At 56.0% G+C, this 27843-nt stretch overlaps 1 protein-coding gene across 1 annotated transcript; it reads left to right on the forward strand.

Annotated features, from left to right (window-relative positions):
* The first annotated feature begins 36 nt into the window (after positions 1–36).
* On the forward strand, positions 37–26878 carry CLIC3 (chloride intracellular channel 3). The gene is made up of 7 exons (XM_075120588.1): positions 37–324; positions 6016–6195; positions 23035–23144; positions 23879–24004; positions 24397–24503; positions 25276–25451; positions 26717–26878. The coding sequence occupies exons 1-7, from the start codon at positions 37–39 to the stop codon at positions 26876–26878; spliced, it is 1149 nt and encodes a 382-aa protein (XP_074976689.1).
* Positions 26879–27843: the final 965 nt, after the last annotated feature.

Below are 27843 nucleotides of genomic sequence, written 5' to 3' on the forward strand. Positions count from 1 at the left end.
GTTGTCTCCCTTGCTGCCTTTGGTGCTGCTGCTGGCATGGCGCAGCCTTCAGAGCCAGGCGCCCAGCCGGCAGCCGCCGCTCTCGGCTCCGCCCTCGGGGCCGGGCGCCCGGCCGGCAGCCGCCGCTCTCGGCTCCGCCCTCGGGGCCGGGCGCCCGGCCGGCAGCCGCCGCTCTCGGCTCCGCCCTCGGGGCCGGGCGCCCGGCCGGCAGCCGCCGCTCTCGGCTCCGCCCTCGGGGCCGGGCGCCCGGCCGGCAGCCGCCGCTCTCCGCTCCGCCCTCGGGGCCGGGCGCCCGGCCGGCAGCCGCCGCTCTCCTGGGTGGAGGTAAAAGTACTTGGGGGGATGGGTTTAAACAACTACAGACACAAAGGGGGGTAATGAAATAAGCTTGAGAACCACTGCCCTCAAGCTTCCAAGGGGATGGGTCCCTCGGAGGCTCAGTGGTGCTGCTCCCGCAAAGGCCTGGCCCATGCAGGGCTTTCTGAGCTGTTGCCTTCCCTTTGGTTATTTGAGCCCCGCTGTCTGGCGTGCTGCCTTAACTCCATTTTCTTGTATGGTTTGGGTCCCCCACCTCTCTTCTCAGCTGCCAGCTTTCTCTGTTATGGCCGGGGGCAGGGGGGTGCTGTTTGATTGCACCGCATGGATGGCGTGGGAGGCGCAGACGAGTGGGGACGGCCTGGAAGAGCCTGTATATTGCTAGCAAAAAATCCAACAAGATGTGAAAATGATTGTTTTAAATAAAAAAACTATATAACCATCCCAGCTTGGGCCTCGAGTTAATGACCAGTGGGGTTGCTCTTCATATGGCAATGCTTTGCCTGCATCCATCCAGAAGGGCAGAACAAGGACTTTCAAACCAGCTCTGGGACTAGCATCACTTCAGGAGGTGGGTGGAGAAAGAGCCTTTGGTCGCTGGGTTGTTGGTTCCACTCTAGCTCAGGGTGCGGAGACAGAGCTGTAGCCACCTACCGGCCCTCTGGGGACTGTGGTGCAATGGCTATTATAGGTATTATGGTAGTGCCTAGGAGACCCCAGTCATGTCCCAGGGCACTGTTGTACCAGGCACTGGATGTTATCAGGTGTATGATGGTAGCATCCAGAAGCCCCGGTTATGATCAATGCGCACAGCCCCATTGTGCTAGGTGCTGCACGCAGAGCCTCACCCAAGGGCGTAGGTGCCAGTATCACAAATGCACCTGTCTTTTGTGTGCATTAAGAGACTTGTTTACATTGTCCAGAGATGCAAGATGCTCTCGTTCAGGTCAAGGGGACATGCACCTAGGTGACATTAGCATGTGCTTAAACCCCTGGCTTAAATGACACCCATCCAGTAGCCTCCCAGCGAAAAAGCAGTAGATTGTGGATTTGAATGACACTCTACATACATTTACATAACAATGTGCGTTTACACAGAGAGAGTGTGGGGGGGAAGGGGGCAGGGAGCCCCCAGCATTTCATGGCTCCTCCCCTCACCTTTCAGCAGGGGCAGGATCTTCACCCCTCCCAGGCCTGGGGAAGGGGCAGAAGGAATCATAGAATATCAGGGTTGGAAGGGACCTCAGGAGGTCAGCGAGTCCAACCCCCTGCTCAAAGCAGGACCAACACCAACTAAATCATCCCAGCCAGGGCTTTGTCAAGCCTGACCTTAAAAACTTATAAGGAAGGAGATTCCACCATGGGCTGAGGGACCGGGCTGTCCACCAGCTCTGGCGGGCTGCCCTGAGCCCGGGGGATCACAAATGCAAAGTGGCTGGGGAATAAACAGGCAGAGCTGGGAATTTTACTACATGAGCTAAGTTATCAGTTAACTGGCATCCCCAAGAGTTGGGATAAAGCTCATGCCTGCATCGGTGCCGACTTTTGCTGGCTTCGGTGGGTGCTCGACCCCCCTCTGGCCCCGTCCTGACTCCACCCCTGCCCTGCCCCCATTCCAACCCCTTCCCCCAAAGTCCCCACCCCAACTCTGCCCCCTCCCTGCCCCTATTCCAACCCCTTCCCCAAATCCCCGCCCCTGCCTCTTCCCTGCCTCCTCCCCTGAGTGTGCCACGTTCCCACTCCTCCCGCCTCCCTCCCAGAGCTTGTTATACTGCGAAACAGCTGTTTTGCGGCGGCAAGCACTGGGAAGAGATGCAGGGATGCGACGTTCTCAGGGGAGGGGGAGGAGGTGGAGGCAAGGGGGGGGCGGGGCAGGGTGTGGGGGGAGGGGAGCTTGGCTGCTGGTGGGTGCAGAGTCAGCACCTATGAGTATTGGTATAGAGGGGCATAGCTCAGTAGGGAAGGACAGGCAGAGGGGGAAATGGGAGGAGGCATTGCATGGTACACCCAGAAGGTAGGTTTGTTCTGAGAGAGGTGAGCGGCAGATCAGCTGAAAGTCTCTGGGGGGGAAACTAGGGGTGATGTCATGCTGGGGGCCTAGTACAGTCCGCCGGATCAGGAAGAGGTGGTGGCTGGGGCATTTCTAGAGCAAATAACAGAAATAGCCAAAAGACAAGCCCTGGTAGTCATGGGGGCCTGTGTGACGGGGTGGGGGAGGGCCCAATTCGAGTGAGTGGCATTGCTATGTGGTGCAACACCCAGAGCAGGGCGCCTGGCCCAGCCCCACAGTGTGACCTATGGGGCGCTGCGGGGTGTTATATTTATCCATCAGGGCAGTCTTCTTGATAGCTGAGTTCCCCTCTCTGCCCCAACAGAGGGGTGGTTAGACCCCCGAGAGCAAAGGGGCCTGAATCCCAAGAGACAGCTGGCCCTCCTCTAGGGTTACCAGCCTCCTGACTTGGTAGACTCTTCACTGCCCTGAGAAGGGAAAGACTGTTATTTTGTCTGGAATCACAGCAAGGAACCAGCAGATCTGGGACCAAACGGTGATTGTCTGAGCAAGGGGAAACTGAGGCAGGCTCACCATCACACCTGTTCAATCATGGGGGGGCATGAGAATCTGCAAGCAGCTCCAGGCAAGTCCCCTGTGGGATTGGTCACTGGGAGTTATGATCCGGCGTGAGGAAAAGCAGTGGCTGGAAGGGCAGTGCAGCAGAACTGCCCCAATCTGTCAGTGAGCCCCAGGCTGGGCACCCTGAGGTCACGTCCAGCTTCTTCTCCCCTTTCTGTGGGGTGCTTCCTGGTGTCACGGATCCACAGGATCAGTTCTCCCATGCCAGCTTTGGAACAGGCTCTAGGAGGCGTGCCAGACCCCGCACAGAATGACTGTGCCAGACCCCCCACAGGATCTCACTCGCCCTCCAACGTAGCCCACATGGCCTCACCCCATCCTTAGGCCAAACCTCTGGGGCTCCAGCAGCTCTGCTTCACAGGGGGGGCTCTGTTCAGTGAATCCAGCCAAGACAGACCCTGGGCAGAGCCTTGAATGCCCGCCGGAATCAGCACACCTCCCCAGGCGTTTGCAGTGATTAACCAAACAGTGTTATCAAAACAGGCGGGTTTATAGTTAAGTGAAACACAGCAGAGGAAGTCCTCAGGTGAGCATAGAGCGAGGAAGGTCAAAGCATCGTCCATCCTGGTGAGACCAGAGAGGCTGGAGTGAACCCAGTGTTCAAGCTCTGTCTGTGTCTGTCTGAGTTCCAGCTCTTATCCCACACCTCAAACCTCCCAGGCCTTGGTTCTCGAGCTGGGGGATTGTGCTCAACTTCCCTGCTGAGAGGTGGGGAAATCTGTCTCCCTCTGGGGCCTTGGTTGCTGGAGGGCAGTGTCCTGATGATTGGGTTTTCCAGTGTCATGTCAGAGTCAACCTCGGCCAGGCCTTTTCAGTGACCCATCCCGGCTCACACAGCTGGACGCCATTAACACGTGTGCCTCAGCCTGCCCCGAAAGCAAACAGTCCTTATCCACCCACTGGGGAACAATGTAGCATACAGGGGAAACTGAGGCACACATAGGCATCATAAAAATATTACAAATAGGTCCCACTTTGTCACATGTTGGTTGTGATAACACAGGTGGTGTGTATCCCAATGGAAGGAAGAGCGAGGGCAGCGTTTCAGTGGTTGCACAAGACCTTTATGTAACGAGCTGCTCGGGACAAAGGGCTGGGAGCTCTGTTGTCAATCAGAGAGCTGCACAGAAGCTTAGTTTACACCAACTAAGGATCTGTCCCTAGGTGTATAGCCGGGGCTTCAGAAACATGCAGCAAAGGGCTAGACTGCACACCAGCCCTGTTCCATTGGGCCTTGACGTTGGAAAATGCTCAAAGATGAGTTCATAAATTATCTGTCCCAAAGGATTGACAAGTTAATCATGCAATGGGAGGGGCCCCGGCCAGCATTCCCCAGTCTTGACCTGCAGCCGCCTCTATCCCAGGCCTGGGCTCCCTTCCTGACCTGCCCATGACCTTCAGCCCTGATCCACAATCCTCTGCTGTCCCACCCTGTCTGCCGATGACCCTCAATCCCAACTCTGCTATTCCAGCCCTGGGCTCCCTTCCCGCTCTTCTGAGGCCCCTCAGTTCTGACCCACAGCCCCTTGCTATCCCAGCCCTGAGTGTCACATGACCAGAGGAGCAAGCCCCATATGCTGTTAGAGTTATTCCAGGGGTGGGGGAATTTTCTGTACTCCCCAGCCCAGCCACAGACCCCCCGGCTGTTGTAACCTACACTGCACCCAAGAGCTCATGGTGGAGTATGTTACCAGGGTCCCAGCCCCTGCAGGGCAACCTGGGGAAGGAGGCTGCTTGTTAATTCCCATGAGATACAGCTGGGGCGCTCAGGGGGGATGGGAACATGGCACACTACAAGGGGTGCAAAGGAGAGTGAACAGCACTGCATGCCCGTCCCCTAGCCAGCCTCCCTGCTGTGACCCCCAATTTAGCCAGCATCACGGACCTGTGAGTGTTCCTCTCCTAGCCCCATCGCTCAGCCCCTGCTTAGCTGTCTGCAGGGGAGCAGTGCCACTCGCAGGAGTGCCCCAGGTGCCAGGGCTGGCAGGACCAGGGCCACGATTAGCTGGGCAGGGCAGATGTGAAGCACAGGGGTCCGCGCCCCCACCCAATCCCCTGGCCACATGCTGCCTCATTCCATCTCCACTGCCACCCTCAGCCCCATCAGCCTCCGCTTGCCCTGCTCCAGGCCCCCTCACGTCTCGGCTCCCCCTGACTCCAGCTGCTGCAGGACACTGCCCCTCAGCTCAGCTCCCAGCATCGCCTGCTCCCACCGTCCTCCAGCTAACCCACCACCCAGCCTCCATCATGTCGGCTCCACACTGCCCTGTTGCTGCAGCCAGCCTCCCAGATCTGCCCTGTCTCTACCCTGCCCTGCTCCCGCCCCTCTGCCCAGTCTCACTGATAAAGGGACATGGACAACATGAGCTCTAGTCACTGAGCCAGGAAAAAGAGCTGACAACAGGTCCAGACCCTGACTGCCCACTCAGCCAGCAGGGGAAACCCACTACAGCCTGATCCTGCAAGCTGCTCTCTTCTGGCAACCGCTGAGCCTAGCCAGAGCCCCACTGACTCCTGGGGTCTCAGGTGGCCATGAGGATCTGCCCACAGAGCAGTAATACACATCACAAATCAGGGGAAAATGGCAATGCCTGTTCTCGAAGAAAGGCTGTTTCTTGCCCTCATGGCTGCAGAGAGAAGCGCAAACACACCCAGCGCCGATTCTCTTCTAAAATCTCGTGATTTTTTTAAAGTCAAACTCATGATTTCGGGAGGCCTGACTCGTGCTGTTAGAACACTCGGCTCTGTCCAAACAGTTCCCTTCTCCCACACCTAGGCCTCTTCGGTCCCCTCCCTATTGTGTGCCCTCCCTGGCTGGGAAGCACTTGGGGTTGGAGGGTCTATGAAATACACGACCCATGGTCGGTTGCACAAGTTGGTAGTGAATACGGCAGCTGCGTTGTCCGACTGCTGCTGTGTGATGCGGGCATGGTGTTGCCTTGTGGCCATCGGACACTCTGAAGAGGGTCCCAGGAATTCTCTCCATTGATCTCTCTGGAAATAGCTACCAGGTGCGGTGGGTTAGTTTCTGTGCACCAGAACGGGGAGGAAACCAACCCCCGGCCCAGGGTGCTGCACTCTCCCCAGAGAGGAATGCACTTGGAGGAGCTCAGGAAAAGGTGGGGCAGTGCCTGACGGGGCTGTATAAAGACGGCCTGCCTGAGCGAGTGTACTCAGAGCAACTCCTGCCAGTCCAGAGCAGCCGGCAAAGGATGGCCGAGAGCTCCAAACTCCAGCTCTTCGTCAAGGTGAGGGGTGCAGCTGCCCAGCTCCCATTGGAACTAGGAGCAGGGGCTGGCGAGGGGGATGCTGTAGTAAATGCTGGTTGGATTTGTGCACAGCACATCACTGAACTAGAGAGAGTCACTTGTTACTATCGATTCATACCCATGGCATGCAGTGAAGGGGGGGCTGGGAATGATCTTGGAGCCGAGACCCAGTGTGGGAAAGGTGCAGGCTGGCAGGACAGTCCCGCTGTAACTGCACGAAAATCACCCTCGGGCTCTGTGCCATAGCATGGGCCTTCTCCTTCCGGAGGGCACAACACCTGCCATAGGCTTGGCCAGCGCGCCAGAGAGCAGCATGCCTAGAAAGACTCTGGAGAATATTTTCAGACAGGACTTGGGTCACGTGGGAGCTGAAATCCCTGGGTCTTGGGCACGTACAGCCATTCTGAAAGTTGACCAGAGATGCTTTTGAACAGGTCCCCATCGATCTGTCCCGAGCCGGGGTTGGCAATGTAAAGAAAAAGGTCACTTGGGGCTAAAATGAAAACTAAAGTTTTGGCAAATCAAAAAAAGAAAGGGGGGGGGGTCAGGTCACACCCAAACGGTTGGTTTCGATTTTGAGCATTTTAATGGTTTTAAATTTTTCGAAAACAAAATTACAGAAAATTTCAAAATAAAGTTATTTTGAATCAAAAAATTGAAACTTTTTGATATTTTGGGGGGGATTTTTTGTGGGTTTGGAGTTTGTTTGTTTTTAAACAAAACAATTTGATGGGATTGACATGAAATATTCTGGTGTCACCAAATCTGCATTTGTTGTTTAAAAAAAGTTTTGATTGAAAAATTTTGACCAGCTCTAGCAATGGGGGTGGGATAGGGGGTGCATCGTGGCTGGCCGTATGCCCCAGTGCAGTGGGGGTGCGGGTGGATATAAGCAGTCCGGGAGGGCATTGGAAGTTAATGGGAATGAGGCTCCGCTCAGCTGGTGACACCCCTGGTTTCTTGTGTTGGCGGGATTGCAGGACTGCCTTCTTGAATTTAGCAATGTTGGCAGCTAGTCCCAGGGGTCACGCTCAGTGTCATGTACTGTCTGCCTAACACAGATGCGCCTCGCCTCCCCCAGATCCTGCATCTCTCCCACCCATGGTACCCCATACACAGCCTGCAAGGTACCACTGCTCCCCCATTCCTCTGCATGTCCCCCACATCATGCACCAGGAGCACATTCAGCTTGCAGCCGTTGCTGGGGATGATTTCAACTGGGAGCAGGTCTGTGCGGGAGCCTGCGGGAGCAGAGGTTGGGGTGTGGGGCAGGGCTGTGTAGAGGAGCACCAGGCCAAGCTGTGGAGAAGTCTGGCATGGGGGAGGGAGAAGTGCCAGTGAGTGAAGGGGTCCGAGGGGCTGGGAAGGGAGACGCACTTGGACAAACTCATCAGCCAGTCCCTCCTGTGCAGCCTCAGAGCACAGAACCCGTCTGCCCTGCTTCTCCCCCCAGCCCCCGCCTTCCCATATGCTGCCCCCTACCAAGCTCTGCTCCCCCTGCCTAGGCCAGTCGCCACTGGGTGTCTCCACAGCTGAGGTTCCATCCGCCCAGCCCAGCCACTCGCTCCCTGGCCCATTGCACCCAATTACCGCAGCTGCCTGCCTTGTGCGCAAGCATTTTCGCAGCACATTGCAGGGGAGGAGGGCGTTCAGCTGCCCAGGGCCTGTTGGTGCCTGTATGGATCACACACACCCTGGGACACTGGCTGCTCCTCAGAGCCAGCAAAACAGCCTCCTTTGCGGAGGAGGGAACTCGAGATCCCCTGGGGGTTGATCCCACCCAGCCCCGTCATGTGCAAAGAAGCCAGCTGACTTCATACACCCCCTTGGCTCAAGACAGCCAGGCTGTAGCAGCAGGCTCCAGGCTCCTGTCCCAGGATACCAGCCTGGCGCCCCCTGGTTACTCATGGCTCCCCTGGCCATCCCCCCAGCCCCTGCGCCATCCCCAAGCCCCTCTATCCCGTGGTTCCAAGGGCACACAGAGGGCATGGGCTCCCCTGGCTTGACCTCTCTGAGACCGGGCCCCTCCTGTATCAGCTCAGCGGGGTTCCGCTGAAGCCTCCTGTGGGCTCATGCAGGGGCACGTTCACCATGGGAAACACTTTTCTGTGCCAGGCCCTTCAGCCCCATACCTGGCATACAGGTCAGGGGGCAGAGATGCTCCTGGCACAGCCACTGCTCCCATCTGACCCTGTGGGGACTGGAGAGTGCAGAGCTCCTGGCACCCCCCGGCTACAAGGCCGTAAGTGAAGGGCTCCATGTGGCGCCAGTCTGGGAAGGAGCTGGAGCCCTGTTCAGAAACCGATCCCTGCAGCGATGGAGCTGTACAGAGCTCTGACCCAGGCTGACTCAGGGCTCCCTGCCCTGGAACTGCTGCTGGCTGCCCACGGGTCAGGTTGATGGCCCTAGTCAGCATGGGCAGCGGGCGTTCTAGTGATCAACCTCTTTGCCCCAGCCGCAGAGTCCCACTGAGGGGCTGCCTATGCCCGATGGCTGCTGCCAAGGAGCCGTGTGTCGAGTAGCCCTATGTCGAGTTCCAGTAGCCCTATGTCGAGAGAGCACACATGCCCATCCCTATACCCAGGCCTGCTTGGGGGTGGGGCTGAGGCCCCAGGCCAGCCAGGGTGGAAGCAGGGCCGAGGCAGCACACGCAGCGTGGTGGGGACGGAGCAGGTTGACGCGCCATCCCTCCCGTGTCCTGCCAGTGCTTGGAGTGGCCACAGCACCCCTGGGGAGGGGAACAGGGATCCTGAAGAACCTCCGCCCCCCCATTTCCCTCCCCCGCTGTCCCCACCCATGTCTCCAGCACACCCTGGAAATCCTGCAGCCCCTGCCCTACTGCCGGTTGATAGGAAGGGGCTGACGAAAGGCTGAGGAGCAGATCACTGGCCCCTTGCCGGGCGTCAGTCAATGACAGCCACGGCTCATCCTGCCAGGAGCCCAGCCCCAGTCTCTGGAGCGGCTGGGTGCGTGTTGCTGTGGCCTGCCTGGGGCAGAATGCCCTGCACCACGGCCCAAGCCTCAGGGGCATTTTCAGGAGCAAAGCAACCGACTGATTTCCTGCTGCCAAGCTGGCTGCAGCAAAAGACAAACCCCTGGTTTCTGGCTGACACCCTGCCAAGATAATGAGCACAACATCCCCAACCGGTTACCTGGACGGGCGTGGAGAGCAGAGTGCACCTGCCCAGCCCCTTACCTCTGGCAAACCCTCAAGCAAGCAGATGTCCTCTACAGCGCCTTGCATCCAGGAGGCTCCAGACGTGTTTCACAGACTTCATCTATGCAGCCGCCTCTGGGGTGGAACAGTTTGTGGCAATGCTGCGCCGCAGTTTAGGGCAGGACGTGAAGAAGAATTCTGCACCCAGTGGTAACTGCCGTGGGGATTTGTGGCTGGCAGACTCCACTTAGCTCTGCTGGAATTTGGGCAATACATGTTTGTTCGTCAGTATTTGTGTCTTTGAGCGTGAAGAGCTGCTGTGTGCCTGTGTGGATTGCAGTGGAGAGGGGTTGGTGTTTGGATGGGGCAGTAGAATCATCTAGTGATCCTCAAACAAGACTGGAAGTCAGGATCTGGGTCTACTGGTTCTGCTACTGAGCGCTGTGTCACCTTGGGCAAGTCACAGCAGCTGTGTGCCTCAGTTTCCCCATCCATAAAATAGGGACTAGTAATAAACACCTACCTCCCACAGGGTAGTCATGAGTTTTGATTTAATAAGGGGCTATCCATAAATTAGGTAATATTTTTTTGGTGATTTTTTAAGACCCACCCACTCCTGGTAACATTTTGTAACAAACACGCCCACCCCTTAATGTATTATGTGGTTTGTGGCCAGCCCCACAGATGGGTAAAGCACTTTGAGAGCCTTCCATGGCAGGCGCTCCAGACGGGTGAGATAGGACATGAATGTGCGTCTTTATGTCCATTATGTAGATCTATAATTTGGGCTTGACTGATGTTTGCACTTGGACTCCTCCTAGACTGGTAGGAGTTGACATCTGGGCCATGTGCCATTCTTAGGTTGGCAATTAGGTTTCAGATTTGACTTGAGGTATTAATACTCTCCAGACAAATGTTTGATTGATTTACAGACTTGCTAGAGAGGTGTCAATATAAAAGGATAAAATCAATGTACAGAATTTATTCATTTCTACGTTTTAACCTCACACAGGCCCCTCCACTAGGGGAGCAGCCAGCTCCAAAAAGCCCTTGCTCACGCGGATATTTCTCCTTGCCACTTACAGACATGTACAGTATTAATGCCTCATATGAGCCATAACTCACCGGCAACTCATGCAGCATAGACCATGAGCATGGATCACATGCAAGTGCAAACATCTCGTGTAATGGTCCATGAAATATGCTATGGGATCCTTTGGCTAAGCTCAGTGGAGTCTCTCAAAAAGATGCATAAACAGGTGAATCTCGAGCAGTAGTAGAGAGGTTATTTTACCTCTGCTTGGCACTGGTGCGACCACTGCTGGAATCCTGTGTCCAGTTCTGGTGTCCACAATTCAGGAAGGAGCTTGATGAAGAGGGGTCAGAGAAGAGCCACAACAATAATTAAAGGATCAGAAAACCTGCCTGATAGTGAAAGATAGAAGGAGCTCAATCTATTTAGTTAACAAAAGAGAAGGTGAAGAAGTGACTTGATCACCGTCTATAAGTACCTACACAGGGAACAAATATTTAATACTGGGCTTTTCAATCTAACAGAGAAAGGTCTAACCCAAGCCAATGGCTGGACATTGAAGCCAGCAAGATTCGGACTAGAAATAAGGCATACAATTTTAATAGTGAGAGTAATTAACCGTTGGGACAATTTTCCCAAGAGTCATGGTGAATTCTCCATCACTGGCAATTTTAAAATCAAGACTGGGTGTTTTTCTAAAAGATTTGCTCCAAGACTTATTTTGGGGCAGGTCTCTAGCCTGTGTTATACCTGGGAGGTCAGACTAAACAATCCCAGTGATCCCTTCTGGCCTTGGAAACTATGACCCTCAATTCAAGAGCTGACGCATTCTCGAGTAGATCACAGGCCTGATTTCAACCCCATTCAACACAGTGGAAACTGCTGGCTCTAACAGCCACTGGATCATATAGCTGGGTCTAGCCTTTGTACTCAGAGACCCTATCAGTTTTGCCCTCTCTAGAGTCTGTGTCTGCAAGAACATGTATTCTGTGCAATGGAGCTTGTTTTTCACTGCTGCTAACTTGGGTGTAACTGTACGGACCAATGTCCGACTCACCAGATGGACCAGACCAGATGTAACCAGCCCACAGCATCCACCCTGTGACTAGAGAGAAGGGCACGTCCGCTTAGAATAAACTTTGTCATGAAACTGTCTGTGCCTTGGGGATTATTGACCTGCCTGCATCACCCACGGCTGTGCCAGGAAATGCCGGCATCTGCTGGCCTGGGGCCTTTCCCGGCCGTGGCAGCTAGCTTGTCTTGGTGGCTGGAAGGATCCACAGGGTCTCTGCTCCAGAGAAGGGTTATTGGAAGCTCCAGCACACCAGACTGGGGTGTTAGGGGCTCAGCCCCCCCAACTCTGCAAGCCACTCGTGGTGGGGAGCAAGCTGGAGTCACTGTAGTGCCTTTCCCCGAGATCCTGCACCGCACACTCACAGAACCAGCCCTGCCTTCCCAGACAAGGACAGAGCATGAGGCCCTTGGTCACCAGAGTACGGCCCTGGGACCGGGAGATGGACCAGGCTGGCAGAGGCTAGGCTCTTATTCGCAGTGCTCTGGGGAAATGCATGCCCAACTTCCGAGTCCCTAGACCTCACCTGCTCTGCCATGGGAGCAGCAGGCCACCTCCTTTCACTGCTGCTTCCGTAAGTGGCTGGCAGGGAAAGGCCAAGCTGCCCCAACGAACAGCACTGCGCAGGGCCGTGGGGCCGGCAGCTTAGGCAGTGCTCCTCCTTGAGCCAGCCCAGGTCTCCTGGGAGCACGGCTGCAGGCTCAGGGGCAGCTCTGCCCCGCTTGGGGAGAGGAGACAATTCAACCAGGGTCTGATTCATTCCCCTTTGGCCCAGTTCTGTGCACCGCCACAGCGGGGAATTCCACAGAGGTGGGGCAGGATCCAGGCAGGGCCGTGACTCCCGGGCCCCGGCCTGCAGAGGGCACCCGGGCACAGTTCTGTGCCCCAGAGTGAAGCGAGCACTCGGGCCTCCCACAGAACAGGACTTTGCCACTAGTCTGACAGCCCCCGTCTGGGCGAACATGGGCAGCTGTCACAAGGGGGCTCTCAGGAAAGGCTGACATGGCCGGGGGGGCAGAGGAACAGCAGTGTCACAGAGCTGGGCCTGAGCCAAACCCTGGCCCTTTCTGCATGGCCCTATGCCCTGTGAAGGGGCGGTGGGAGGGGACAGACTAGTGAGAGCAGGCAGGGCCATGGGGGTGGGCGTAAGATGGGGCTTGTAGTCAGGGACCTTGGCTGCACCGGTCTTTCTTCTTGTGTCTGACCTTAGCTGGAGGTTGGATTCCACAAGGCTGATTCCACTGGGGCAAGGCTCAGCTCAGCCCGTTGTTGAGGGGACAGTGCATGGGAAGTAGCTTCTAAGAAATCCGCTTCGCTGCAAGCAGCTGCGCCCTTCATTCCGGTGACCCATAGTGCCCTGCCCACCCCAGCAATAGAAGAGGGCAAGGAGCCTGGGTGTATGACACAGCGAGCTGGGCCTTGTGCTTTATGGCAAGGGGACCGGTTCTGATCTGTTACACCGAGGTACATCCCCGGGCCCCATTCCCCACCTGTCATCACTAAGCCCTGGTCTACACTAGGACTTTAGGTCGAATTTAGCAGCATTAAATCGATTTAAACCTGCACCCGTCCACACAATGAAGCCCTTTATTTCGACTTAAAGGGCTCTTAAAATCGATTTCCTTACTCCACCCCTGACAAGTGGATTAGCGCTTAAATCGACGTTGCCAGCTCGAATTTGGGGTACTCTGGACACAATTCGATGGTATTGGCCTCCGGGAGCTATCCCAGAGTGCTCCATTCTGACCGCTCTGGACAGCGCTCTCAACTCAGATGCACTGGCCAGGTAGACAGGAAAAGAACCGCAAACTTTTGAATCTCATTTCCTGTTTGGCCAGCGTGGCAAGCTGCAGGTGACCATGCAGAGCTCATCAGCACAGGTGACCATGATGGAGTCCCAGAATCGCAAAAGAGCTCCAGCATGGACCGAACGGGAGGTACGGGATCTGATCGCTGTTTGGGGAGAGGAATCCGTGCTATCAGAACTCCGTTCCAGTTTTTGAAATGCCAAAACCTTTCTGAAAATCTCCCAGGGCATGAAGGACAGAGGCCATAACAGGGACCCGAAGCAGTGCCGCGTGAAACTGAAGGAGCTGAGGCAAGCCTACCAGAAAACCAGAGAGGCGAACAGCCGCTCTGGGTCAGAGCCCCAAACATGCCGCTTCTATGATGAGCTGCATGCCATTTTAGGGGGTTCAGCCACCACTACCCCAGCCGTGTTGTTTGACTCCTTCAATGGAGATGGAGGCAATACGGAAGTAGGTTTTGGGGACGAAGAAGATGATGATGATGAGGAGGTTGTAGATAGCTCACAGCAAGCAAGTGGAGAAACCGGTTTTCCCGACAGCCAGGAACTGTTTCTCACCCTAGACCTGGAGCCAGTATGCCCCGAACCCACCCAAGGCTGCCTCCTGGACCCAGCAGGCAGAGAAGGGACCTCTGGTGAGTGTACCTTTTAAAATGCTATACATGGTTTAAAAGCAAGCATGTGAAAGGATTACTTTGCCCTGGCATTTGCGGTTCTCCTAGATGTAGTCCTAAAGCCTTTGCAAAAGGTTTCTGGGGAGGGCAGCCTTATTTCGTCCTTCATGGTAGGACACTTTACCACTCCAGGCCAGTAACACGTACTCGGGAATCACTGTAGAACAAAGTATTGCAGTGTATGTTTGCTGGCATTCAACCAAAATCCGTTCTTTATCTCTCTGTGTTATCCTCAGGAGAGTGAGATATAATTCATGGTCACCTGGTTGAAATAGAGTGCTTTTCTTCAGGGGACACTCAGAGGAGCCCATTCCTGCTGGGCTGTTTGCCTGTGGCTAAACAGAAATGTTCCCCGCTGTTAGCCACAGGGAGGGGAGAAGGTTGAGGGGGTAGTCACGCGGTGGGAGGAGGCAAAATGCGACCTTGTAACGAAAGCACATGTGCTATGTATGTAATGTTAACAGCAAGGTTTACCCTGAAAGAGTGTAGCGACTGTTTTATAAAATGTGTCTTTTTAAATACCGCTGTCCCTTTTTTTTTCTTCACCAGCTGCATGTGTTTCAATGATCACAGGATCTTCTCCTTCCCAGAGGCTAGTGAAGCTTAGAAAGAAAAAAAAACGCACTCGCGATGAAATGTTCTCCGAGCTCATGCTGTCCTCCCACACTGACAGAGCACAGACGAATGCGTGGAGGCAAATAATGTCAGAGTGCAGGAAAGCACAAAATGACCGGGAGGAGAGGTGGCGGGCTGAAGAGAGTAAGTGGCGGGCTGAAGAGAGTAAGTGGTGGGCTGAAGACAGGGCTGAAGCTCTAATGTGGCGGCAGCGTGATGAGAGGAGGCAGGATTCAATGCTGAGGCTGCTGCAGGACCAAACCAGTATGCTCCAGTGTATGGTTGAGCTGCAGCAAAGGCAGCTGGAGCACAGACTGCCACTGCTGCCCCTCTGTAACCAACCGCCCTCCTCCCCAAATTCCATAGTCTCCACACCCAGACGCCCAAGAACGCGGTGGGGGGGCCTCCGGCCAACCAGCCACTCCACCACAGAGGATTGCCCAAAAAAAAGAAGGCTGTCATTCAATAAATTTTAAAGTTGTAAACTTTTAAAGTGCTGTGCTTAAAGTGCTGTGTGGCATTTTCCTTCCCTCCTCCACCACCCCTCCTGGGATACCTTGGTAGTCATCCCCCTATTTGTGTGATGAATGAATAACGAATGCATGACTGTGAAGCAGAAATGACTTTATTGCCTCTGCAAGCAATGATTAAAGGGAGGAGGGGAGGGTGGTTAGCTTACAGGGAAGTAGAGTGAACCAAGGGGCGGGGGGTTTCATCAAGGAGAAACAAACAGAACTTTCACACCGTAGCCTGGCCAGTCATGAAACTGGTTTTCAAAGCTTCTCTGATGCGTACCGCGCCCTCCTGTGCTCTTCTAACAGCCCTGGTGTCTGGCTGCGCGTAACCAGCAGCTAGGCGATTTGCCTCAACCTCCCACCCCGCCATAAACGTCTCCCCCTTACTCTCACAGATATTGTGGAGCACACAGCAAGCAGTAATAACAGTGGGAATATTGGTTTCGCTGAGGTCTAACCGAGTCAGTAAACTGCGCCAGCGCGCCTTTAAACGTCCAAATGCACATTCTACCACCATTCTGCACTTGCTCAGCCTGTAGTTGAACAGCTCCTGACTACTGTCCAGGCTGCCTGTGTACGGCTTCATGAGCCATGGCATTAAGGGGTAGGCTGGGTCCCCAAGGATAACTGTAGGCATTTCAACATCCCCAACAGTTATTTTCTGGTCTGGGAATAAAGTCCCTTCCTGCAGCTTTTGAAACAAACCAGAGTTCCTGAAGATGCGAGCATCATGCACCTTTCCCGGCCATCCCACGTTGATGTTGGTGAAACGTCCCTTGTGATCCACCAGAGCTTGCAGCACTATCGAAAAGTACCCCTTGCGGTTTATGTACTCGGCGGCTTGGTGCTCCGGTGCCAAGATAGGGATATGGGTTCCATCTATAGCCCCACCACAGTTAGGGAATCCCATTGCAGCAAAGCCATCCACTATGACCTGCACATTTCCCAGGGTCACTACCCTTGATATCAGCAGATCTTTGATTGCGTGGGCTACTTGCATCACAGCAGCCCCCACAGTAGATTTGCCCACTCCAAATTGATTCCCAACTGACCGGTAGCTGTCTGGCGTTGCAAGCTTCCACAGGGCTATCGCCACTCGCTTCTCAACTGTGAGGGCTGCTCTCATCTTGGTATTCATGCACTTCAGGGCAGGGGAAAGCAAGTCACAAAGTTCCATGAAAGTGCCCTTACGCATGCGAAAGTTTCGTAGCCACTGGGAATCGTCCCAGACCTGCAACACTATGCGGTCCCACCAGTCTGTGCTTGTTTCCCGAGCCCAGAATCGGCGTTCCACAGCATGAACCTGCCCCATTAGCACCATGATGCATGCATTGTCAGGGCCCATGCTTTCAGAGAAATCTGTGTCCATGTCCTGATCACTCACGGGACCGCGCTGACGTCGCCTCCTCGCCCGGTATCGCGTTGCCATGTTCTGGTGCTGCATATACTGCTGGATAATGCGTGTGGTGGTTAATGTGCTCCTAATTGCCAAAGTGAGCTGAGCGGCCTCCATGCTTGCCTTGGTATGGCGTCCGCACAGAAAAAAGGCGCGGAATGATTGTCTGCCGTTGCTCTGACGGAGGGAGGGGCGACTGACGACACGGCTTACAGGGTTGGCTTCAGGGAGCTAAAATCAACAAAGGGGGTGCCTGTACATCAAGGAGTATTTCAGGCAGGACTTCACGGAGGGTTCCAATAAGAAATGGTGCACCTAAGTTATCGTTGTTATTGGAACAAGGAGGTTAGCCTGGCCTCTGATTGATACATGGCTAGATTTACCTCGCTGCACCTTCTCTGTGAGTGACTGCAGTGTGACCTAGAGGAAAGAGTCCCCTAGACAGGGGAGGAGGCAAATGAGTACAAAACAAATCTGGTCTATTTCTTGTTTTGACCCACTCCATCTATCTTTTACATCTTTGGCTGGCAGCAGACGGTGCAGAAGGACTGCATGCCATCCACATCTCATGGCTGCTCGGCAGAAGATGGTACAGTACGACTGCTAGCCATCCCCATCTCTTGCCTGCTTGGCAGAAGATGGTGCAATACGACTGCTAGCAATCCTCATCTCTTGCCTGCCTGGCAGAAGATGGTACAGTACGACTGCTAGCAGTCCGTATCGCCTGCCCGCTCACCATAAGACGGTTCAATAGGACTGACTGCAGGACTAAAGAGAATGACCTGGTCAAGTCATTCCAAATTTAGTCCCTGCGCCCATGTCTGCCCAGGCGCTCCCAGCCGACGTGGCCAGGAGCACCTCGGACACGACGAGGACAACTACCAATCGTATTGCACCGTCTGCTGCCAGAAGGCAAGGGGTTGCTGCTACTGTGCAGCAAAGCCGTACCGCGTCTGCCAGCACCCAGGAGACATAGGGTGACGGTTACCTGAGCGGGCTCCATGCTTGCTGTGGTATGGCGTCTGCACAGGTAACTCAGGAAAAAAGGCGCGAAATGATTGTCTGCCCTTGCTTTCACGGAGAGAGGGAGGGAACGGGGGCCTGACGATACGTACCCAGAACCACCCGCGACAATGTTTTAGCCCCATCAGAGTGCTCCATTGTGACTGCTCTGGACAGCACTCTCAGATGCCCGATTGTTTGCCATTGCTCTGACGCTGGGAGGGGCGCTTACAGGGTTGGCTTCAGGGAGCTAAAATCAACAAAGGGGGTGGCTTTACATCAAGGAGTATTTCAGGCAGGACTTCACGGAGGGTTCCAATAAGAAATGGTGCACCTAAGTTATTGTCCTTATTGGAACAAGAAGGTTAGCCTGGCCTCTGATTGATACATGGCTAGATTTACCTCGCTGCACCTTCTCTGTAAGTGACTGCAGTGTGATCTAGAAGAATGAGTCCCCTAGACAGGGGAGGGGGGGAAGCAAATGAGTACAAAACAAATCTGGTCTATTTCTTGTTTTGATCCACTCCATCTATCTTTTACATCTTTGGCTGGCAGCAGACGGTGCAGAAGGACTGCTTGCCATCCACATCTCATGGCTGCTCGGCAGAAGATGGTACAGTACGACTGCTAGCAGTCCGTATCGCCTGCCCGCTCACCATAAGACGGTTCAATAGGACTGACTGCAGGACTAAAGAGAATGACCTGGTCAAGTCACTCCAAATTTAGTCCCTGTGCCCATGTCTGCCCAGGCGCTCCTGATCGACCTCACAGAGGCGACCAGGAGCACCTCGGACATGACGATGACGGCTACCAATCATATTGCACCGTCTGCTGCCACAAGGCAAGGGGTTGCTGCTACTGTGTAGCAATGCCGTACCGCGTCTGCCAGCACCCAGGAGACATAGGGTGACGGTTACCTGAGCGGGCTCCATGCTTGCCGTGGTATGGCGTCTGCACAGGTAACTCAGGAAAAAAGGCGCGAAATGATTGTCTGCCCTTGCTTTCACGGGGGGAGGGAGGGAACGGGGGGCTGACGATATGTACCCAGAACCACCCGCGACAATGTTTTAGCCCCATCAGGCATTGGGATCTCAACCCAGAATTCCAATGGGCAGCGGAGACTGCGGGAACTGTGGGATAGCTACCCACAGTGCAACGCTCTGGAAGTCGACGCTTGCCTCGGTACTGTGGAAGCGCTCCGCCGAGTTAATGCACTTAATGCACTTAGAGCATTTTCTGTGGGGACACACACACTCGAATATATAAAACCGATTTCTAAAAAACCGACTTCTATAAATTCGACCTAATTTCGTAGTGTAGACATACCCTTACACTAGTGCAGAAGGGTATAACACACCCACAGTGGGAGCATTTCACACACCCCAGGCACCCCTGTAAATGTTGGCACAAGGCGACGGAGATTCGCGTGGCGCTGCGTGGGGACGGGGTTTGTCATTTCACAGGACAATTCGGGATTTCGGCTTTTTTTGTCCCCGTTGGAAATGGAACGAAGCCAGATTGTTTCACTGTGACGTGAAATTCCCCCCAATGTTCATTCTGGGGTCCATTGAAAAGTTTCATTTTGCTAAAATCAAAATGTTTCCTTCCGATTTTGACTTGGCGTTTCTGTTTTGAAGTGGCTTTGCATGGCCATTTCTGAAAAGCTGAAAATGATACAAACGGTTCCATTCCAAAACAGGGCAAAGGGCTTTTAAAAGCATCTTCTTGCTAAACAAACCTTGCCTCGAAATGGGCCGGTCGCCACGAAACGTTTCGCTTGCAATAATTCGATATTTTCCAGCGGAAAAACATCTCGTTGGAGTGACTGTAAGAGCTACTCTAGATTTACTGTAACTGAGGTCAAAGTCTAGCCCAGATCCTTAGTAATCCAGCAGCCCCACCCAGCAGGTGGTTTCAGTGCTATAAATCAGAGGCTGCATACCAACGCCCACAATTCAGGTAAAAATCGAAAGGGGAGCTGTGCCAAGACCCTGAGGGGAGCCCGAAGCGCTGTGAAGTGATATTCATCAGGATTGCTCAGGCCTTTCGTTTGATATGTCACTGGGGGCAGACACACTTTGCCGCCGGTCCCTCGCTTTCCTTTCTCTGCCCCACCAGCCAAGACGCAGCCGTTTTGTCCACGGAAGCAGCAGTTGCTTGTGGTCTGTCCTTTTGAGAGCCTTGGGACTGTGTGGAGGGACATTAGCCTTGCTGCTGCCAGTTCGAGTCCAGTTCCAGCTGGTGCAACTGGTCCCTCAAGGTCAGGGGCACAAAACCCACCCACAAATCTAAAGGGATAGCATTGGTTAAACAAAGCCTCCCTTGTCCCCTGGGGGATTAACAATACGCCTGGTCATCTTCTTCCTATGGCTGATGAGAGCAACAACCACACTCGGAGGGTTAAGCCAGATAATTGCGTCAGGAGTAGAGGAGTGTATCACCCTGATGCCTCCTTCATTTCCGTGAATCGGGCACTGAGTCATTATATGTTCCAGGGTCTCTTCTGGATGACCACAGTCGCACGCTGCAGAGTTTTGAATTTTCCCTTTGTGCTGCAAGTAGCCGCATTTGCCATGGTTTGTGCAGATGTGGTTTAGGGTTGCTTGTAACCTTCATGGAAGATCAAAGCCAGGGATCTTCTGTGTCAGGTCTTTCACAGAGTGTTTGTTTGTGACGTCATGTGAACTTCATTTGGCTTTCCAAGCTTCATCGGGCTGAAGTCACATTGTCTAAGATTAAGCACGTGAGTCCAGAAGGGCCTGCATGACTTCAAGAGGTGCTGAGGGAGATTGCTGAGGTCCTGGTGGATGGAGAGACGTTCGTTTTTCTCGATTTGCTGGACTTCCCGGAGGGTTGCGGCATCGTGGCAAATGGGTGGGGGAGCGACATCTGGCAGCACGGGCAGCCAGGGTGCTGGGATCGACTTGAGGGTTCCAGAGGTGCACCACATTGCTGGGTCAGTTGGACATCAACAAGTCGAGTGTGGCTACTTCTGGTGCAAAGTACTCGGCTTTGGAGTACACAAGGGCCAACACTGTGATCCATAGCACTGATGCTGATGCTCCCCAGCTTGTGCCTGCCAGTTTCTGGACCAGGTTGACCCTTGTCTTCATCTTAGCAGCTGCCTTCTCCAGGTGGTCCTGGAAAGTCAGTGTGCAATCCAGCTTCACTCCAAGACAAGTCGGAGTGGGGTCATGTGGCCATTGGTGCTGAAGAAGGGCATTTCAGGGTGCACTTAGCATTCCTGTTGTCACAATGGGATGCAGTGACTGCTGGTTTGTGGGCAGTTGGCTTGAGCCTCAATTTCCGGAGATATTCCTTCCTGGTTTTTAGGTCCCATTCAAGGTGGACTCAATGACTTGAAGGTGGCTGCTTGCATTGCCAGGGCAAGGTCAACTGCATATGAAAATTTACATGACTCGGTTGGCAGCATGTTGCTTGTGTAGACATTGGAAGGCATCGGCGCAAGTACTGAGCCTTGTGGCAGCCCGTTGTTGAGGAGCTGGGGCGAGCTGACTTTGTCGCCCAAATGGACACGTAGCCGCCTACCGTTCAGCATCGTCCATAGCAGGCACAGTGTTTTGAGACAAGGGATGACCCTTGCAAGCTTCAGCATCAGGCCTTTCATCCAGACCCTGTCGTAGGCCAATGACAGGTCTGCAAAGGCTGCACCGGTCTTGGTTTTCTTCTGGAATCTGGCCTCGATGTGTGTTACAAGGGCCAAAACTTGGGCGCAGCAACTGCGTTTAGGCCACAATCCCTCTTGTTCTTTGGGGATCACTGGCTCGACGAGAAGACTGACTCTCCAGGGGATGATATGTTCCGGGAGTTTGTAGGTCATACACAGGAGTGATATCGGCCTATAGCTTCCCGGGTCATCGGTTGGCTTGCCTGGTTTGAGTATGGCAATTACTATCCCCTCCAGACAGGCTTTTGGGATTCATCCGGATTCCAAGGTTTTGGTGTCATTTCGCCAGCCAATGGAGTCCCTTGGGGCCTAGTTGATGAAGAAATTTGAGTGGGATACCATCTCCACTGGCCTCCTTCCCTTGCTGAATGCAGCTAAACTCTCCTTTATTTTTTATCTGTGCTGCTGGCGGTGGGGGTCTCCTGGAGGGATGGAGGTCATTGCTCGGTGTAGCTAACGATGGATCTCTCCCTTGGTGGTTTTGTCGAGCAGTCCTTTTGTGCTCTCTGCTGGTTTCGGGAAGTATTTTGATCTTTGGGCATGATGGTTGTAGTCACATTGCCAGCGAGCGGAGTGGAAAGTTGCTCATGGTTTGGGGTCGTCATTAGAACAACGGACTTCAAGAATCAAGGGCCAGATCCTTCCCTGGTGCAAATGGGCAGATGTAAATGACTAGACTGGAGCGATGGTGATTTACACCAGCTTCCTGCAGCCTCACCATGTTACACCAGCCAAAGATCTGGGCCCAAAAGTATTTTCTAGCCTTCCTGCTGTTTGTTCCTGTCTCCAATTTCCCTCCGCTCAGCCAGTGCTGGGAGATAGTCGCCTTCCCCCTCGCTGCCGGCCTGTGGCCTTGCTGGCTCTCCTGCGTTAATAGAGAGCAGTTCGTTGGGCCTGAGGAATGCCTGCTCTGCCCTTTGTCTACTCACTTGTGTCATATGCTAGTGGTTCACACTCCCCCACAGGTGTGAATCAAGGCACAGGGTGCAAAGCCAGAGAACTGAACCCAGTGGCATTTGGCATCCTCGGCTGCAAAGCATCAGTTCAGTGCCAGAAATTGCCCCTTATCATTGATATTTTAAAATATGGGCCGTGAAGACATGGCTGCTCCTAGTAAAATCCCATGTTTAATACACAAATGTAACCAACTGTTGGGTCTAAAAGTACCAGAAGGGGCCGTTCATAACCAAGCCCAGCTTGCCTCCCTCCACGGCTTGGGGAGGTTATTTTAGAAATAGGAGAATTTTCTACCTGTTGGGAAAAGGATGAAACTTGGTAGTCAACTATTTTTGCTTTGGGGAGGGGGGATACCTGGAGGGTTCTATTATGGGACTGGCCACTGAGTCATTGTCTCTTCTAGACGGAGTCACTGCTGCATAGTGACTCATTTTCCCCATCTGTATAATGGGGGGACTGATACCATCCCAATGGCCACGCCAGAGGAATAGACATTTACATCCCCCAGCACTTTACAAGCTGTGACTGGTTGATGCACCTCTCGGTTCTCCCCAAACCCCCACCCACTGGATCTGGATCAAGGAGTGTCACAAAGAGATGGATCCAAAGAAAAAAATCACAGATCCAGACAGCCTGGTTTTGGGGCACAGGCCCCTCTCTAATCATAACCCCCATTATACAGATGGGAGAAAATAAGGCAAGGAGAGACTCAGCACGAAATCCAACTTGTGCAGTACTGTACCATCAGGGAAAATCCTTCCTGATCTCAGCCAGCCATGGAGGTTGGCCCTGAAGCATGAGCATGGCGCCTCCTGGTGAGCAGTGGCAATGCTGTTCAGGGTCACTGGGATGGCAGCGCTTCCTGGTTTTCAGCTCACTAAGCATCGTTCTTGTCTCCCCAGGCAAGCGATGATGGGGAGAGTATCGGGCACTGCCCCTTCTGCCAGCGCCTCTTCATGGTTCTGCTGCTCAAGGGGATCCCCTTTACTCTGACCACAGTGGATATGAAGAGGTGAGGACACAATGGGAACCATGGACTATGGTCAGCATGGCCCCAGGACGCTACCCCACCCACCTGCATGGTTTTACCATCGAGCCCCCTGCCAGGCCCCCAACTCCCCCTTTCCTCTGGCAGTGCGTCTGCCTGGCTGACTCACACCCAGCGCTGTGGCTGCCCGCTCCCTGACTGTTCCAAACAGCCCCGGCATCCGGGTGGAGGCGCCGCACAGACCACAAGACTGGAGAGCACAAAGAATTGCCGGGGGGGGGGGGGGGGGGCAGGAGGCTCCTGCTGCAATCATCCCCAGCGTGCTCACGGAGCAAAGCCAGGTGGCAGCACTGAGGGGCTGGGAAGGTGGCCCTGGCTGCTGTCTGGTGGGACAACGCTGCAACCCCCACCCTACTACCAGTGCCAAGGGGGGGAGAATCCGTCTGTCAGAGCCCTGAGGGCAGCCGCTTCCCACGGCCAGGGCTCCTCCTAGGCAGCCCCTTCCCACAGCAGAGCCCCGCGCAGTCGGCCGGTTGGAGGGCAATCACCACGCAGGGTGCAGCAGTCGCGGGCGCTCAGCCCTTGGGAGGCCGGGACAGGCAGCGCTGGCCAATAGCTGGCATCGGGGCAGCCTGAAGCCATTGTATCACTGCCCTCTGCAGCCAGGAGGAGGGTGACCAACACCTGCTGCCCTCTGCCCGCGCCAGCCCTGTGGCAATGCCCTGGGGTCACCGAGAGCCTCTGCCCTCCCCCTGCAGGGCCCCGGATGTGCTGAAGGATTTTGCCCCAGGAGCCCAGCTGCCCGTGCTGCTGTATAATGGGGAGCCCAAAACCGACACCAACAAGATCGAGGAGTTCCTGGAGGAGACCCTGGGCCCCCCAAAGTGAGTGGGGTCAGCCCCTCCCCCGAGAGCTGGGCGTCCCATGTGGGCACAGCAAGAGATTGGCCCCATGGGAGAGGGGCTGGGGGCATCAATCCAGAGCGGGGAGAGGAGCCCCTGCGGTGATGGGAGGCAAGGTGGGCTGGGGACTCGGGGCCAGGCAGGGTGTGAGGGTCAAGGGGGCACAGGTGGGACCAATGGGGGAGGATGTGGGGAAACCATGGATGCGGGAGGGGAATGGAGTGACAGAGGAGATGGAGCAGGATGGAGAGGAGGGGAGGAGGGTCGGTTCTCAGGGCATCGCACTGAGTTCTGGTGCCCAGGGCAGAGGGGCACGGTCTGAGCCCACAGCCCCACCACAGCCCCCTCTCACTCCCTCCCTTTGCCTCCTGCAGCTTCCCCAGCCTGGTTCCCCGGTACAAGGAGTCCACCACGGCCGGGAACGACATCTTCCACAAGTTCTCCGTGTTCATCAAGAACTCGCTGCCGGCCCAGGACGAGGGTGAGGGACTTGGCTCACCGAGGGACGGGCAGGGTGTGTGTGTGTCCACATGCAGCCACAAGGGGGTAACACTGCAGCCACCACCAAAGCCCTTGGCCTGCTCACCCTCCTCCCCGCCCCCCAGTGCTCCCCCACGGCACTGCACGAACTCGCTGCTGCACCCCTTGCTGTGATCCTGGAATCCAGTGGGATCCTGTGAGCAGATGGGACAGGACGGGGCGAGGGGCCACACTCACCCAGCAGCCTCCCCTGACCCCCTTGCAGCTGAGCAAGGCCACGGCCCGGCTCTCCAGTCCAGCCCCCCCTCTGCTGCTGGCCATTGTCATGGCACGGACTGTGGGGGTGAAGGGCTGGCTCCGGAGGGGCTCTCCATTCTCCCACCAACACCGGTCGATTCTGCCCTGGAGGGGCTCCCCCAAGAGGCCGGAGGGGGTTCACGCCCTGGTGCATCCAACCATCTGCTGCTCTGCCCAGCCCCTGATAGAAACCTAGGGGTGGGGAGAGCCGGGGGCCTTACTGCCCTGGTGTGTGTGTGTGGGGGGGGGGGGTTACTCTGGTGCTGCCCCATTCTGGGGGTGACTAGGGAGGCTGGCAGTCCGGCGCCGCCCCGCAGGAAATGCCACCACCCCTAGCATGCAAATGCCTCGGGAGCCCCCAGGTTCCTCTCCGCACAGGGGTGAGGGGTGCCCGCAGTGCCGCGTCACTTGAGGACCCCAGCACCGGCCCAGGGCAGGTGCCCGCTGTACAGCGACTCTCCGCCCTCCACCCGCAGTGCTACAGAAGAACCTGCTGAAGGCCCTCCTGAAGCTGGACAGGTACCTGAGCACCCCCCTGGAGTACGAGCTCGCCCAGGACCCCAGCCTCACCGTCTCCCAGAGGAGGCTCCTGGACGGCGATCAGCTGACACTGGCCGACTGCAGCCTGCTGCCCAAACTTAACATTGTCCATGTGAGTATGGGTGCCCCGGGTGGGACCCCCACAGCCACCGCCAGCTCCCCCACCATCTCCAATCCATACGACCCCCCCAGCCACTACCCCCTACCCTTGTGGGCCCCCCACAGGCACTGCCAGCTGTACAGATTCTGCCAGCCCCCCACCACCCCACTAACCACCCCCTACCCCTGTGGGCACCCCACAGCCACCACCAGCTGTACGGACACCACCAGCCTGCCTACCAGCCCCCACCCATACAGCCCCCCACCCATCACCAGCCCACCCACCAGCCCCCACCCATATGGGCCCCCAGCCACCCCACCATCTCCCTCCCATATGGCTCCCCAGCCACTGACAGCCCTCCCCACCAACCTCCACCCTTATGCCCCCCCCATCTACCACCAGCTCCCCCCCATCATCCTCTACCTCTACGGCCTCCCTAGTCACCGCCTACCCACACTCCCCCACTCTTCCCCCTGCGATCTAGAACATCCCCTTCATCCCCTTCACCCCACCCAATCTGTGATGGCCCACCACCCACCATTCGGCCCCCTGCCCTGTGCACCAGGCCCCACCTTGCCTAAATGAGTTTCTCGGACACGGGAGCAGATCGCAGACCAGAGCCCAGGAGCCAGGCAGCTCTGTCCTCTGGCACAGTGTGTGTTATTCAAGCCTGCGAGGAGTTGCTATGGGGAGGGTGGGTTAGCTGTGGGGTCATGGGGGCTTCCAGGGCCAGGTGGGTTGGATGAGGGGTAGTTCCAGGCTGAGCTGGTTAGCTGTAGGGGCAGGCAAGGTGGGTTAGCTATAGGGCCAGTCCAGAGCTGGGCAGATTAGCTGTGGGGACAGGCAGGGTAGGTTAGCCAAGGGGGCATGGGGTCAGAGCAGAGCTGGGTGGATTAGCCATGGGGGCGCGGGGGTCTGTCCCAGGCCAGGCAGGTTAGCTATGGGGGAAGGCAGGGTGGGTTAGTCTAGGGAGCATTGGGCCAGCCCAACTTTGGGTGGGTTAGCAGTGGGGCCAGGCAGGGTGGGTTAGCCAAGGGGGTGCAGGACTAACCTGGAGCTGGGCAGGTTAGTCAAGGGAGGGGGGCAGCCCAGAGCTGGGCAGGTTAACCGTGGGACAGGCAAGGGGAGTTAGCCGAGGGGGGGGCACAGAGCCAGCCCAGAGCTGAGCAGGTTAGCTGAGGGGAGGTGCGGGGCCTTGTGGGGCAGGTGAGGGGGTGCAGAGGAGGAGGATTTGTCCATTGGGACACTCTCTCCATTCACCCCACCTCTGTCCCCAGATCGTGTGCAAACACTACCGGCAGCTGGGGATCCCCCAGGAGCTGCGCGGGGTCTGGCGCTACCTGGACAGTGCCGGCGAGGCCAAGGAGTTCAAATACAGCTGCCCCAAGAGCGAGGAGATCGTGCAGGCCTATCGCACCGTGGTGAGGCCGCTCAAGTAGCCAGAGCTCGATGCTGCCTCTGCTCAGCCTGGCGCTGCCCTGCGCCCGCTGCCAGTGCTGGAGAGGGGCCTGGCGCTGCCCTGCCTGGCCCGGTCCTCCTCCATCTCTCTGCCTTGCTGCCCATGAACATCAGACAAGGGTTGAGGGAACTGGAGCCACTGCCCTTCTCACTGCCCCTGGGCTCAGCAGCCTCGGGGCTCGGCCAGCCTGGACTCCTGTGGGGCAGAGGTAGCCGCACCCCCTTCGTCAGTCAGAACTCTGCAGCAGAACACAGGACAGGACCGGACCCCCTGGCTCCTCAAACCCAGTCCCCCTCCCCTTCCTGTACTTATTGGGGGGCAGGGGGGGCCTCATTTGGCACCTCTTCCTCCCCTCCCCCCACACAACCCTCGCTGCCAGAGCCTCCTCTTGGCAACTCAGCTAACACTCCCCTTTCAGCTCCTGCTCCACCGTCTGCAGAGAAGGCAGCCGCAGGCTGTGGCCCCAGCCTGTGGAGGGCCACCCAGGGCAGGGCAGATGTTTCCGGGAGAGGTGAGGGGCAGAGAAGAGCAGTGGGGGCTGAGAAAGTTGCATGATCCTCCCCTGCCAGGGGGTGCAGCCGCCCCTGGGCTCAGCCATGCTCTCGGCAGCAATGCTGCTGGAGGGGCCATGTCGGCCCCAGCAGTTCGGGTCCAGCGTGGGCTCGGGTCTGCCCAGCTGCGAAACAGGCCAGGCTGAGGCAGCTCCCCAGAAGCCATCAGGGAGACGGGGGCCGGAGCACCCACAGCAGCAAAGGCAGCCGACGCCCGCCCCAGGAGACGATCACGTGGGGCTGGGCTGGTGCAGCCGTGGCGGGGAAGCCATGTGGCATCACCCAGCCTTTGCAGATCAGCCCAGGATTGCTGTGCAGTGCCCGGGAAGCCCTGTGTGGCTCAGTAGGGCTGCCAGTGCTGGACTAGGGGCTGGCGACTCCTGGCTACCAGCAA

Source organism: Caretta caretta, chromosome 16 (genome assembly GCF_965140235.1).
Source record: "Caretta caretta isolate rCarCar2 chromosome 16, rCarCar1.hap1, whole genome shotgun sequence".
NCBI lineage: Eukaryota > Metazoa > Chordata > Testudines > Cheloniidae > Caretta > Caretta caretta.